This window comes from Suricata suricatta, chromosome 6 (assembly GCF_006229205.1).
Source record: "Suricata suricatta isolate VVHF042 chromosome 6, meerkat_22Aug2017_6uvM2_HiC, whole genome shotgun sequence".
In the NCBI taxonomy this organism is placed as follows: domain Eukaryota; kingdom Metazoa; phylum Chordata; class Mammalia; order Carnivora; family Herpestidae; genus Suricata; species Suricata suricatta.
Window position 1 is genome coordinate 68,362,932 of NC_043705.1, and position 15,076 is coordinate 68,378,007.

Consider the following 15,076-nt stretch of genomic DNA (forward strand, 5'->3'; position numbering starts at 1 on the left):
TGGAACACAGTGCTATAAATACCAGACTTTCCTTCTCCAATCCTTGGATCTTTTGTTGTGACAAGTTTCATGCTAGAAAGTTATATGTTTACTTTCAACATATATATTAAGAAGTAAATGCGATTGGCACTTGAAGCTCAGGGGTCCACTGATCTAAATTTGGGTTAAACTGCATTAGAGAATAAATCCTGTGATTTGGGATGATTGTTGGGGCAACTTGCTCATAAACACAAATGTGAATGCAGGCACAGGATGTGAAAAGTCTAAGATGATGTATAATATTTTCTCTATATATAGCTATATATAATCATAAAGCGAAAGTTCAAAATACAGTAAAACCTTAGATTCCAAGTAACTTGTTCTACAAGTATTCTACAAGATGAGCAAACATTTCTAATACATTTAAACTTGATAAACAAGTGATGTCTTGCAATACAAGTGGTACATGATGCTGAACGTCATATGATCACAACTGAGCAAACGGTTCTTCTCTGTCTCTCTCTAGTGACGAGATTGTGGGTGATCATCTCCCATGCTTAGATGCTTGGTCTCAGGCTTTTCAGATGCTTGGTCTCAGGTTGCGATGTTTGGCAGAAATCAGTGATTTTTCAGACCTTTGGTACTCGTGTACTTTTTGTCACTTCAAAGCACCTATGGACAGTCCATTGCTTTTCCATACAAGAGTAAGCTTAGGAATGCTTTGCTTCCTTCTAGGTCAGGCTGCCTACAGATATAGACCCTTGCCTTGCTGCCTTACTGCTGGTTACATTAAATACACTATAACAAGAGTTTATTACTACTGTACTGTAGTCAACACCCACACAAGCATATACAATGACCCCCATTCAGGAAAAAATTCCACTGAGCCAATAAATAGCAGTGATTCCTTTAGTGATAGTGAAAGTAGTCCTACACAGTAACACTCCTCTCTCTTGTCTCCCTCATACAAGCCACAAAGGTTTTCAAAGGTAAGTGCAGGTTCATTTGTTTATTTTCTTTATATTTTGTATTTTCTTTATTATTTTGTATTATATTACAGTACTGTAATGGTTTTTATATGAGTATTTTTGGGTTGTACAATGAATCATCTGCGTTTCCATTATTTCTACTAGGGGAATTCACTTTGATATACAAGTGCTTTGGATTACAAACATGTTTCCAAAATGAATTATGCTCACAAACCAAGGTTTTGCCGTGTATTACAGTAGAACTCAACTTTTGACATGCACCTGGGTACTTGTTAAAAATTCTGATTCAGTAAACCTGTCGAGGGATCCAGAAGGAGCATGCACAATGAGCACCACACTCTTTCCCCTGCACCTGGAACTCCTTTAGTCTCATGCAGATGGCCCAAGGCAAACACAGGGCAAGTACCCTTATAGCAGTTAGATTATCTAACTGCAGTTATAGGCAAACAGCCATTTAAAACTTTCTATGGATAGACATTTGAGAACTACCCATGTCCGTTCAGTCAGAGTATTTCTTAAAACTTATATATGCTCAACTGTATTGAGATTTGTATAAGTGTACCATCAGATTGTAATAACAACTTTGCAAACTTTATTGTAAAAAGCAGTAACTGTTTTTTTCTATATTTTGGTTTTACTGTAATTTGATTATCATGGAGTAAGGTCCATCAAAAATTAAATCTGTGACCCTCTCTACATCCAAAAAACATAAGGTAGCAGATCCTAGGAGAAAGGAATCACTTACACATGGGATTATCTAATAAGATACAGTTACTAAATTTTGAAAGAGATGATGTTAGAGATACACATTAAGTGTGAAAAAGATTCAGATGCCAAAAAGGACAAAGTTTGTTCAGAGAACAGCACCTGTCCAAGTGAACAAATACACATGGCTTATGGAAAAGAGTAAAATGTAAGCCCCATTTACAAATAAAACAAAGCAAACATCCTCAGTTCTTCTCTCAGATCCTATATGATGGATATTCTATATTATCAATATATTACCAGTTTGCAGCACAGAATTAATTCAAGTGGAAATGGGCAGACATCTTATGTGCAGCAGAAATTACTTAGGGCATTATATATACTTAAGATATAAGTGTTGGAGAACTATGTCAAGAACTTTGTGGGACCTGAGATTCTATCCGGTTTGCAAGCTAACAAGTTAGCCTGCTATGGTTTCATGGATCCTGTTAAAAGACACTAGACTCCTGTGTCAGCAACAAAAGACTACTACTCAGTATATAGCAGGCAGCATGAGCGAATCTTCATCTTTCTCTTGTCCCTCAAATCCCAAAAAGGCAATGTGAACAGGCTAAGGAAAGAGGCTGAGCACACTGTAGAGTGAGGAACCTCAACATCTACGAAACCCACTCTCATAATGGCTTGCTAGCAAACCTGCCCATTCATTGCCACCAGGGCGGGCAGGGAGGAGCATTTTCTTGAACAGCAAAAACTGCTCTCTGTCTTGGAGGAAGATACAATTTCAGTGTTCCACATTATTTCCTACACAAAGACCCTCAATAAGATAGTCCACATCAAAGGCTGTCTGTGACTTTGCTCAGAAACATGTGGAAATTCAAGAGATCCATGGAAAATTGGCTCTCCGCAAATATAAACTAAGTTTCATATATTCCTTTTGCTACTGTTTAACCAGTTTTTTAAAAAATCAAAACAGGAATATAGAAACATCAGCTTTTCCTTAGAGAATTAAACTAGTGTATACATACTGCACTAAACAAATGTGTCCACACACATTTTATTAAAAATACTTAACATGACATAAAACGAGTAAAACCTTTGTCTTTAAAAAGCATTCACCTGAATGACAAATGACATTTTCAAGGGTTCCTATCAGTGAGGAACCTAAATGGTCACAAGGCCAAATCCTTAATCAAGTCAAAGGTAAGTAGGTTAGAGTCAATTTATTAGCCAAACAAATATCAATCTTTTTCACACAAACACTTTTTTTTTTTACCTTTAGTGAGGAATAACTGTGATGCTTTGAATACACACACACACATTGTAGAATGATAAACAAGATTAATATTATTAACACATCCATCACCTCATATAATTAACATTGTTTTTTTTTTAAAGATAAGTGTTTAAAAGAATACTTTTTCCACCTGGCAAAGCAGAGAAGACAACCTCTGAAAAACATTTAAAAGATAAAATTTGGCATGAATTTATTTTCTGATGTAATGACTCAATACCAAATATTAAGATCATGGGAAGCATATGTTTTCACAAAAACATAAACTTTTAAACTTAGAATATGTTTCAAACATAACCATTAAAATAAACGACAAATGCAAAACCTTTTTAAAATCTTTTTTTTTTTTTTTTTTTTTAGAAAGACTTCATGAACTGTTTTAGCTTTACAGCCTTTATTCTAACTACTCAAAATTGGGAGAAAAAAAGTTAAAGTTGAATAATATCATCATACCTCCCCTAGAGCTTCATATCTTTTCTGGTTCCATCTGTGCAAGTCTTCTCGGTAGTTAAAAACAAATGGTTCCCCAGTTTTTATGTGTCTTAACTGCCCCTCTAGAAGATAAACAAACAGTATTGCTATGACTCAGAGTATATTTATAATAATATGAAAAGTATGACAAATAATGTCTGACAAAAATTTAAAATAACTTTCTCATAAGTTCCATTTTTTCATTAGATTTTTTTCTCCAAATATCAACATGATACAAACATCTAAATACTATAAGAGAATGGCCCCACATACTCAATGCTGTGCATTTTGATCTTCATTACTCTAACCTAAATTAACATTTGAGGGCCTCTAATGTATAAGAGTCCTTGTCAGCTACAGCTGTGAAGATGGTCCTGGTTCCTAAGCTTAGACTAAGGTTACCTGAGGAGTAAAAGCATAAACATTAAAAAGTTAAACAACTTTTCATGAAGGTAAACAAGAATGAAATAAATCAACAATCTAAAAACTGCCACAGGCAACTCACTGTAGACAAGAAAATCTTAAACAAGTTTGGAAAAATGAAAGATCCCAATAGGTCAGAATATGTACAACATGATTTCTCAACCAAGCCTTAAAACATGGGTTAAGATTTCAAATGAAAATTGGGGAAAGAAAGTGAGATGACACAGGTTTAGACTGTCAGGTCAGACACACTCAATTCTGAGATTTTACTGATAATATTTTTACTAATAATATCAAAGGTATAAGTAATCAAGAGTCACAGGCAAAGAAAAGCAGGGAGATGGTCTGGGAGAGCCTGGGCATTTCTTCCCAGGCCCTTTCCTCTCACTAGTAGCACTCTCTGGTCCAGAGTAAGTGAGGTCTCTAAGTGAGGTTACCTCATACAATAGTGAGCATTTGGGTTATAAAGTACTTCAGTTGTATGTGCCAGAGAGTGGTACTGCTTGTATGATATATTTCAGAGAAATATACCTCATATTTCCACAGATATGTTTGTTATATGTTTGTTTACCATAAGCAATGCCAAACCAGTCATCCTGCTCAAAGCATTCCGTAGATAAAGACTCAGCTCACAGCAAATATTAGTCTGTATTCACTAAAAGATTATAGCATCAGCATGCTTATAAGGAGAAAAGAGCAGGCTGTTTGTCTTCTTTCTGTCCCAGGAATATTCTCTTGGTAATCAGAAGAGAAACACACCACAGCCAATCACTTTAACCTACTCTTTCCTGCCTCTACCCAGCAACTTAAAGAAAACGGTGAAAAATGGACAGAAAGTTCATATAACAATCCATTTTAACAGAAATAAAAATAAGTCCTGAGCCAAACTGGAACACTGGAGAATATGTTGGGAACCAACAGTAGAAGGCTCAAACTATTTGGTCTGGAGCAGTGAGGCACAAGAAAGAATTAAAGCCCAGAGAAGGACACAAACATTGAGTGGAACTCAGTATTTGATTTTTATTCAATAATGGTATGAAGGAGTCAATAAAAACTTGACTGCAAAGTTACAGCACTGAAACTAAATCCAGGAAATATACAATTGAAACTACGTCACTATTTTTATGAATTAATTTTACTACATATAAAAATTGACTTTTTAAAAATGCAAAATACAGGCTAATCCTTATTTTTAAAGTTCCCTAATACTCTCAACATGAGACACTGTGTTGGATCACTATAACACATTTTTGGTCATATGATGCCATATAAATTACAAGTGTATCTGTTTTTCTCTATAAGAAAGGGAAATTCCCGTTGAAGATACCAATGCAGGTAGGGGTGCCTGGGTGGCTCAGTTGGTTAAGCGTCCAACTTCAGCTCAATTCACGATCTCGTGGTCCGGTCCATTGGTTCAAGCTCTGGGTCAGGCTCTGTGGTGACAGCTCAGAGGCTTGGAGCCTGCTTTGTATTCTCTCTCTCTCTCTCTCTCTCTCTCTCTCTCTCTCTCTCTCTCTCTCTCTCTCTCCCTCCCTCCCTCCCTCCCTTCCTCCCTCCCTCCCTCTGTTCTTCCCCAATTCATTCTCTCTCTCTCTCTCTCTCTCTCTCTAAAAACTCAGAAGTAAACATTTATAAAATAAAAATAACTTTAAATAAAAAAGAAAACTACATGTATTGGTAAATCTGAAAGTAAGATACCAATGCAGGTAGATTGAGGGCATCTGTTAATCTGCAAAAATTTTTTAGCAACCTTAAAGGTACCTGACATATAGTAATGTGTAATATTTCTGCAGCTGAAATTTAAGATGTATTTTCTGTGAGACCTGCTGTGTGAAAGGCAAGCGACATACCAAACCAGTAAGTGATTTTAATAGACCACTTAGACCACCTGCACCTACATCTCAAAGAAAGGTGTTTTATTTTGTTTTGTTTTCATTTAACTCTACTCATTTTTGGATATCATAATTCTCATAAAGTGATAAACATTCTGATTCTTTAGGAAAAATGGGCCCTGTCAAAATAGCCAACTATTAGCACTAGTGTTAAAGGCAAAAAGACGGTTAAGAGGCAAAAAATGTGGCAGTGTTATCCAGAAAAAAATATCAGATCATATTTGCAAATATGGCATTTCTCAAAGGTTTGGACAATCCTGCCAGTGAGTGCCAAAGGTCTGATTTAGGACATTTTAGCTTAAGGTGGCCTAAAATCAGTTGTAAAGTTTCACATGTACACCTAAAATATGTGCTTTTGGGAAGTGTATCCATATATTTTATCAAATTTGTTATGAAGTCTAGGACCCAAAAGATGCTACCACTTGCCTAAATGAATTAATAAGTTGAAAGTATTTAGGACACTTCTTAGCATGTATTAAGAGTTCAATAAGTAAGTATCAGATATAGAAGACTATATTCAAACTCCAATGGTTTGCTACAAGTCCAATTATTTTTTTTAGTGGTACTAAAGTGTGTTTTCTCATAATACCGCACCAGGGTATGGGAAGTGTAGGCGAGTGTAAAAGGAGAAAAGCCTTCAAGTTCTTCATCAGCAAGGACATTAGAGCTGGGCCTGAGACAACTACAACAAGAAAACTGGCTAACTAGGCATTTTAAACACAAGGAGTATCTGAAAAGGCAGCTACTTTAAAGACTTGATAACAGTAAAATACAATCCCTTCCCCTTTGTTACAAATTATTTGGACTACAGTAAAATTTGTATCCAAATTCTTCTTTTATCCAACTAACTACTTTAAAATCCTTTAGACAAAATTAGAAGCTTCCATCAGGTAATGAAAATTTGATTTCAAAGCTTTCATAAAAATTTTTGTCATTATAAAGCTAAAAAAGAAGTCCCCAATGATACTAAGTTAAAATTGCCCTTTTAGGGGTTTAGTATTGAGACCCAGTTTCCAAATCCTCACCTCTCTTAAAAAATATTCACCATTAACCCAAATTCAAAACTGAGCTGTGTCATACTCAAAATAAGATCCCTAAAAATTCAACCATGTCCGCTTCATACTGTTAGTCTATATTTATGTAAGACAATGTCCATGATACTTAAAAAATAAATGACAGGTATATGCAAGGGGGCATACCCATTCATGGTATGTATGTATGTATGTATGTGTGTTTATATATATTTTATATATATATATATTATATATATATTATATATATAAAAGGGTTCGGGTGCATGCAAAGATGTAGGTATGTACAGAAGTTTGAATGCAAAGTATGGGCATCCAAGGGTATACAAATGTGTGAAAGGATGTGTGTGTATGTACCTGATAAGAAAGGGAAAAATTAAAAGTGTATTGCTTCTGGGGGGCGCCTCACTAGCTCAGTGGTAGAGCATGTGACTTTGATCTCAGGATCATGAGTTCAAGCTCCATCCTGGGTGTGGGGCTAACTTAAAAAATAAAAATAAAGAGAAGTGTACTGATTTGTTTTTACTCACTTTAAGAAATATTCAAGGAAGATGAAACATAGACTTTAATAAAAAATGATGTCTGATAGCCATAAAGCAAACACAGTTCTATTATTTAGCATACATACCAATCTTCCAACCCATCCCTATTCTGAAAGAATCCAGTAATCATTTTAAAGGAATAGAGGCAATGTTAGTCTCAGTGTTCATTTGGTTCTGTCAACTGTCAATTAAAACATAAATAAATTACAAAAAACCAAAATATTACTACCCACACATATTTTAGCATAAGATATCCTTTACTAAAAAAGCATGAAAATATCAGAAAAGAGATCAAAATTTCTAATTGACTTAATTTTCTAGCACACAGAGACCATCACTATATATACTGATACCTGTAACTGATACTACAAGGGATATCTACTATGATATGTAACAAATCACCAATTTAGTTGATGTATTATTTGTTAGCAAAAAAATAGAAAACTACAACTCAAATGCTACCTAGCTTGTAACAACCATGTCCTTCAGGTATAATAGTAGGTTGTCAATTCAGTGGATCATAATTCTTTATTCCAGAAACGTCTCTGTAACTTATGATATGTTCTCCCAAATCGCAAAGTTTATCTTATTTGGAACTTAATTAATACATTTCAAATAAGGATATTGCCTGAAAAAATCATGGAAAATTGAGTACTATGCTTTAAAATATTGTCAAAGATAATAATTGCTAGTCATTTCATTTTAAAAATGTGAAAAAGTAGCATCTTTCTATATAATTTAATTGAGAATTACAAGCAAATGCCAGCAAACTGAATACTCAAGATTGAAATGTGTAAGTCAAATCAAATTCATGCCCATTGGTTTAAGCAATTTGACAATTATGGGAAATTAGGATTTGGTTCTTTTGCTTGAGTGAAGAATTTCACCGTGAAAGGGAAAGTCATGATTTTTTAAAAGAAACGCATAAAACACTAACTGGCAAATAAAAGTAGCAAATAATATCTGTCTGTGAAGTCTATTAGCACGATACATAAATCTTGTATGTAGCATACAACCACTTACTTTCATTAAAAGCATATTCAAATCCTTCCAGGGTATCCGGAAAATCAAGAGGTGGTTCATCTTTTTTCATTAGTTCATCCAAATCAATCCTAGATAATAAATCTAGAAAAGAATATAAAATGTACTTATATTTTCATAGTTAATAACAAGGATTACGTTTTAAATTATTTTAAGTATTCGTTTGTTCTATTAGATTACTTTTTATGTATTGTCTTATTGATAATGCTTTTAAAGTTTTAAAGTGCTGTAAAATGACAATATCAAAGGCACTGTCAAAATCATAATTTCCAAAAAATCACATTTTCCAAAAATTCCTATGTACCCCTATTGTAAATTATTAAACTCTTCCTCTCAAAATATTCAGCTATTAATTTGTACCTTATTAATCTCCATCTATAATTTAGAAGTCTGAAGTATTAAGATGACTTTTAAATGGCCACTATATCTCACATACAGATGACACTACTATTTATGAATAAAGAACTTACAAACTTAAATAAGGGTAACATGGTATATTATGAAATTTTTATAAGAAAAATACAATAATTTTAATTATAAAAATTATAATTACAAAAAATACAATTAAAATAAAACATGTAACTAGAGAAAATTTGGTTAATACAAAGAAGTTTTTATTCTTCACACTTTCTGATTTCCATACAATAAAAAATGATCGAGAAAGTTTTTTAAATAAGAATTTTATCTTGAAATCATTTTAGATTTACCGAAAAGCCGAATGATAGTACAGATAATGTCTTGCACACCCTTTGTGAAGTTTCCCCTACTGCTAACAATCTACATTACCAGGGTGCATTTGTGGAAATGAAGAAACCGACGTCTGCACATTCCTATTAACTAAGCCCAGATATTATTCATCATTTTTTTCATTAATGTCTCCCTTCTATTCTGGAACTCTATCAAGGATATCACACTGCAAAAGTTGTCATGTCTCCCTACTCCCCTCTGGTCTGTGACCTATTTCAGTCTTCTTTTCCATGATCTTGATGATTTTGAGGAAAACTGATCAGGTATTTTGCAGAATGACCTAGTGATTAGACTAGGGTGACAGGTGTTTGGAACGAATGCCACTTTTGGAAAGAGGTGAACTGCCTCTCCTAGCACATCATATCAAGGGAAAATGATATCCACGGCACACCCCTGGGGATGTAAATTTACATTAGCTGGTTAAGGCAGTGTCTACCAGTCTTCTCAACTTTGAAGTCACTATTTTTCCCTTTCCATAATTTATTCATTGGACGTAAGTCTAGCCCACAATCAAGGATGAAAAGGTGGAATTATGTTACACCTATGGAGCAAAGAAGGTCTACATGTATTTGTAATTCTTTTATGTGAAACTTTTTGTCTGTCTTCCTCCATTATACATTTATTCAATTTTATTTATATCAGTATGAATTCATGGATATTTATTATATACTTGGGGTTACATTCAATATGTCATTTATTTGTTTGCTCAAATTGTTACAGCATTTGCCATGACCATAAGCTCTTTCAGATGGTTCCTATAAATCTTTCACAAATTCTTATCTTTTTGTTTTGTAAATATTTCCTTACTTTGTATTACCACAAGGTGCTTGCTCTAGCAATCCTTATGAAAATAACATCAGCATTCTTAACAGAGCTAGAACAAACAATCTGAAAATTTGTACAGAACCAGAAAAGACCCCAAATAGCCAAAGCCATCCTCAAAAAGAAAACCAAGGCTGGAGGCATCACAATTCTGAACTTCAAGCTATATTACAAAGCTGTAATCATCAAGGCAGTATGGTGCCAGCACAAAAAGAGACACAAAAATTAATGAAACAGAATAGAGAACCTCAAAATAGACCCACAAACATATGGCCAACTAATCTTTGACAAAGCAGGAAAGAATATCAAAAGAAATACAGTGGACAACCTGCAGAATGAACTTGGGCCACTTTCTTACACTTTTTACAAGAACAAACTCAAAATGGATGAAAGACCTAAATGTAAGACAGGAAGCTATCCAAATCCTAGAGAAGGAAACAGGTAACAACCTCTTTGACCTTGGCCGCAGCAACTTCTTAGTTGACATGTCTCTGGAGGCAAAGAAAACAAAAGCAAAAATGAACTATTGGTACCTCATCAAGATAAAAAGTTTCTGGACAGCAAAGGAAACAGTCAGCAAAACTAAAAGGCAACTGGCAGAATGGAGGAAGATATTTGCAAATGACACATCTGATAAAGGGTTAGTATCCAAAAATCTATAATGGATGTGTCACACTCAACCCCCCAAAACCAAATAATGAAGTGAAGAAATGGACAAAAGACATGAAAAGACACTTTTCCCAAGAAGACATCCAGGTGGCCAACAGACACATGAAAAAATGCTTAACATCATTCATCATCAGGGAAATACAAATCAAAAACACAATGAGATACCACTTCACATCTGTCAGAATGGCCAAACTGAACAACTCAGGCAACAGCAGATGTTGGTGGGGATGCAGAAAAAGAGGAACCCTTTTGAACTGCTGGTGGGAATGGAAACTGGTAAAATTACTCTGGAAAACAATATGGAGGTACCTCAAAAAATAGAACTACCCTATGATCCAGCAATGTTTCTAGCAGCACTATTGACAATAGCCAAAGTATGAAAAGAGCCCAAATGTCCATCGATGGATGAATGGATAAAGAAGATGTGGTACATATATTAAACAGAGTATTATTTGGCAATCAAAAAGAATGAAATCTTGCCATTTGCAACAATATGGATGGCACTAGAGTGTATTATGCTAAGCGAAATTAAGTCAGAGAAAGACATATAATTTTACTCATATGAGGAATTTAAGATACAAAATAGTTGAATATAAGGGGACAGAAGCAAAAATAATATAAACATAGAGAGTGAGACAAACCATAAGAAACTCTGTAATACAGAGAAGAAACTCTTTAATACAGAGAACAAACTGTGGGGGGCTAGATGGGTGTTGGGTAGGGGGATGAGCTAAATGGGCAAAGGACATTAAGGAGAACACGTGTTGGATGAATACTGAGTGTTATAAGTAAGTGATAAATCACTAAATTCTATTCCCGAAAAAAAAGAAAAGAAAAAAATAAGATGTTGCTCTAGGCTCATCTTTCTACTGCCCCAACTTTAGAGTCAGTCTGTCAACAAGTATTTAGTGGTATCTTTTAGGCTCTTAATTTGGGATGAGGTAAAATTCTCACTATTTGTCATCACAGAGTCATATCAAAGCTCAGAAAAACAAAGGTAAACTTTAAATTTATTCAGTTCTGAAAAGACGTTTTTTAAAAAAGTTTCGGTATTGAGACTTTTCATTCTAACTCATGTACTGAAAGGAAAACAGCTCTTAGAATATGTAATAAAGCAAACCATTCCCTTTTCCTACAAAAGTATTATCTTAGAAGTAACACTTTATTTCTGTCTCTTAACAGAGATATAACAAATCCAACTGTATGTAACATGAAAATATGCCAAAGAAAAAAGAAGTCTCCAGTGTCTAGTCTCTCTCTGTAGGATACAGAGATAAGCTATGAAAGAAATCATTTTTCAGTACTATTCAAACTGCTATATCAAGTAAATCTTAACTCATAAAAATATACCACCTTTAACATTGAAAAATAATAAAGTATTTGGAAATGTCACAAAATATGTATATTGAGCTTAAAAGGGGATAGATGCTGACAAATTTCTGATTCATTCATAAAGTTCTGAACACCATGTAGTTCTTTGCAAAACAGAGTAAATAGAAAAATTATTAATACCAAAAACACTTTACCTCACTTTATCATCACAACCCTATAAAACAGTAGCATCTTTCTGAAGAGAAAATGTACCCTAACAGTATAATGGGATTAATAGAATAAATGTATTTTCCAATACCTAACTCAATGCTCTTTCAAAATCACCATACTGGGGCACCTGGGTGGCTCAGTCGGTTAAGCAGCCGACTTCAGCTCAGATCATGATCTCACAGTTCATGGGTTCAAGGCCTGCATCAGGCGCTGTGCTGACAGCTCAGAGCCTAGAGCCTGCTTCAGATTCTGGGTATCTCTCTCTCTCTCTGACCCTGCCCTGCTCACATTCTGTGTCTCTCTCTCTCAAAAATAAATAAACATTAAAAAATAAAAATAAAAACAAAATCACCATACTTACTCTATGTGCCATGCAACCCTAAAATATTTTGTCCCCTCTCTTCATTACACTATAAAAAATGAAGTTGTAAATACAGAAATATGTTTTTATTTTGCTCAAAATGTTCCTGTGAATAAAAAAATGTACTAGATAAATAAGGAATCCTCAAACTTCTCCTCCATTAACTAGGAAATCAGATATAGATTTTTTTATTTCAATAGCATTGAGAAGACATGTAGAAAGAAAACATCAGGAATTATGTTTTCTGCTTTTTAAAATAAAAAGACTGGATTCGAAAGGCAGTGGTTTAGGCAAAAATCATTTCCATTAAGAATCCCTTCAATCACCTTAAAATATAGTACAACTGATCCATATAACTTAAAAATGCATCAGATGTAACACAAGTGTTTTTTCTAAAACATGCCTCTGGTGATTAAAGTGATTCAGCAACTAGAATTCTAAACTTCAACTAAAGCATATGCAGTAATTGGGTAAAAATACCACTTGATATCCAGAAACATTGAAAACAGAGACGTAGATATTTGTACACTCATGTTCATGGAAGCATTATTCACAATAGCCAAGAAACAACCCAAATGTCCGAAGACAGAGGAATAGTGCGACGGTTAATTTTATGTGTCAACTTGACTGAGCCCTGCCATGCAGATACTTGGTTAAACATTACTCTGTGTCTGTGAATGTGTTTCTAGATGATATTAACATTTGAATTTGGGTGAATATGTATATATTTTCAAACAGTTTTGGAAAACTAACGAACATAATGAGATTGGCTGGTTGCTCCTAAAGTCACTGAACAAAGTGGTGGAAAAAAAGGATAAACTCAGGGATTTGAATTCCCAGCTCAAGTGTAATAACCTGCATAAATAACCTGTCATTTTCTAAGTATGTCCTGAAGGTGACCCTTATCTCTTATAGCCAAAGGGCTGAGATTGTTACAATGCAATCCTGGGCTCTCATCCTGCAATTAGGGGAAATACAATCCAAGCAGCACTACCAGCCTCACATGTGTCCGTTGTTAAAGGGAGGCTAGGGGCTAGGAAAGAATGGGATCCCCTAAGTTGGAACGATGACATGTGGGAAAAAAAACCTTGATGAAGCTGGAGACAAGAAGCCTCTAAATTGTGATCATCCTTTGCCAATGGAAGAAGCCTTCCCATTCTCAGTAGTAGTGGTCTCTCTACCTTACTCTGAGAGAACTAACCTAAGGAGATAGTAATGTGGCCCCCTACCCCCGCCCCAGGCTGCTGCCCTGAAAGACAAACCTGATTCTCTTCAGGACCCACTGCCCAAAGCCCTCTTTGCAACTAGACTTTCAACTACACTCAAATCATAGCAGGCCCCTAAAGGTGAGGTATATAGTGTGACTCATGAAGGGCAGCACAATACCCAACACTCCAAAAGAACTACTTGGATTTTCTAATTTATACAGACAGAGTCAGAGAACATGTGTGGGAATAAATATTAAAGGTATGAGATAATGGTGGAAGAAACAACCAGATCATATTTATTATTATAAGCTCACTAAGCAGATATTCTGTATTTAACGTTGAAGCTTGGGGAATTAGGAAGGGCACTAAGTTTGTATGACTGATTAAATGCCAGACCTGCTTTGGTTTAATGCAGAGGATTCAAAGGTTTTCGAAGACAGGAATGTTAGAATGGATTTGTCACTGAAGATGTACCACCCACAATGGGAGAGTCCAGAAGACATAGCTTTCCCTAGTACACTAAGAAATAAATTTGTGAGAACCCTAGCATTCTTAAAGAGCTCTGTAATGCCTCTTATCTTATGCCAGACCTCACAGTGAGAACTAAGTCACTAAACTAGGAAACCTGGATTGCTGTGTGGAATCTTCAGTAAGCCCCTGGCGAATCACAGTGCAGGATCCTAGGATTTTGGAGTAAAGTCCTGCCATCTACTGCAGATAACTACTCTCGTTGGCCTGCCTTAGTAAGGACTGAATGCTTAACCACAGGATACCAAGTTATCATGTGATTTTTGCTGCCTATTGTAAACTGGGTATTATCTGACCCACCAAGTCCTAAAGTTGGGTGTGTACAACAGCACTCCATCATCAAACGGAAATGGTGTACCTGTGATCAGGACTGAGCAGACGCTGGAGGCAAAAGTTACATGAAGTAGCACAAATGCAGAAAGTCCCTGCTCCAGCTACCATGACCTGCTATCTATTGGGATGCACTTAAGGCCTCCTGGGGAATCCCTACTACCAGTTGATAGAAGGCAAAACTCAGGCTTGGTTTACAGATAGTTTTGCATGATATTCAGGCACCAACTAAAACCAACCAGAGACTCCTCCTGAGACACCACTGAAGAAGAGGGGTGAAAGGAAGTTTTCCCAGCGGGGAGAACTGAGAGCAGTGCACTTGCCTGTTCTGTTTGCTTGGAAAGAGATATGGCCACACATGTGATTATATAATGATTCAGGTTGTGGCCACTGGTTTGGCTGGATGGTCAGAGAAATGGAAGGAATATAAACAGAAAACTGGTGATGAGGAAATATGGCAATGAGATACGTGAATAGTCCTCTCTGGATGGGGAAAAGATGCAAA

General features: G+C 35.4%; 1 protein-coding gene across 7 annotated transcripts in view; it reads right to left on the reverse strand.

Annotated features, from left to right (window-relative positions):
- FAM172A (family with sequence similarity 172 member A) overlaps positions 1–15,076 on the reverse strand; it is a 407,295-nt gene that overhangs the window by 352,828 nt on the left and 39,391 nt on the right. For all 7 annotated transcript variants that reach the window (XM_029942608.1, XM_029942614.1, XM_029942612.1 and 4 more), the window contains 2 exons: positions 8,347–8,448; positions 3,418–3,518 (listed from right to left, as the gene is read on the reverse strand). In XM_029942608.1, the coding sequence (XP_029798468.1) occupies positions 3,418–3,518; positions 8,347–8,448 (203 nt within the window). The remainder of the gene's footprint in view (positions 1–3,417; positions 3,519–8,346; positions 8,449–15,076) is intronic.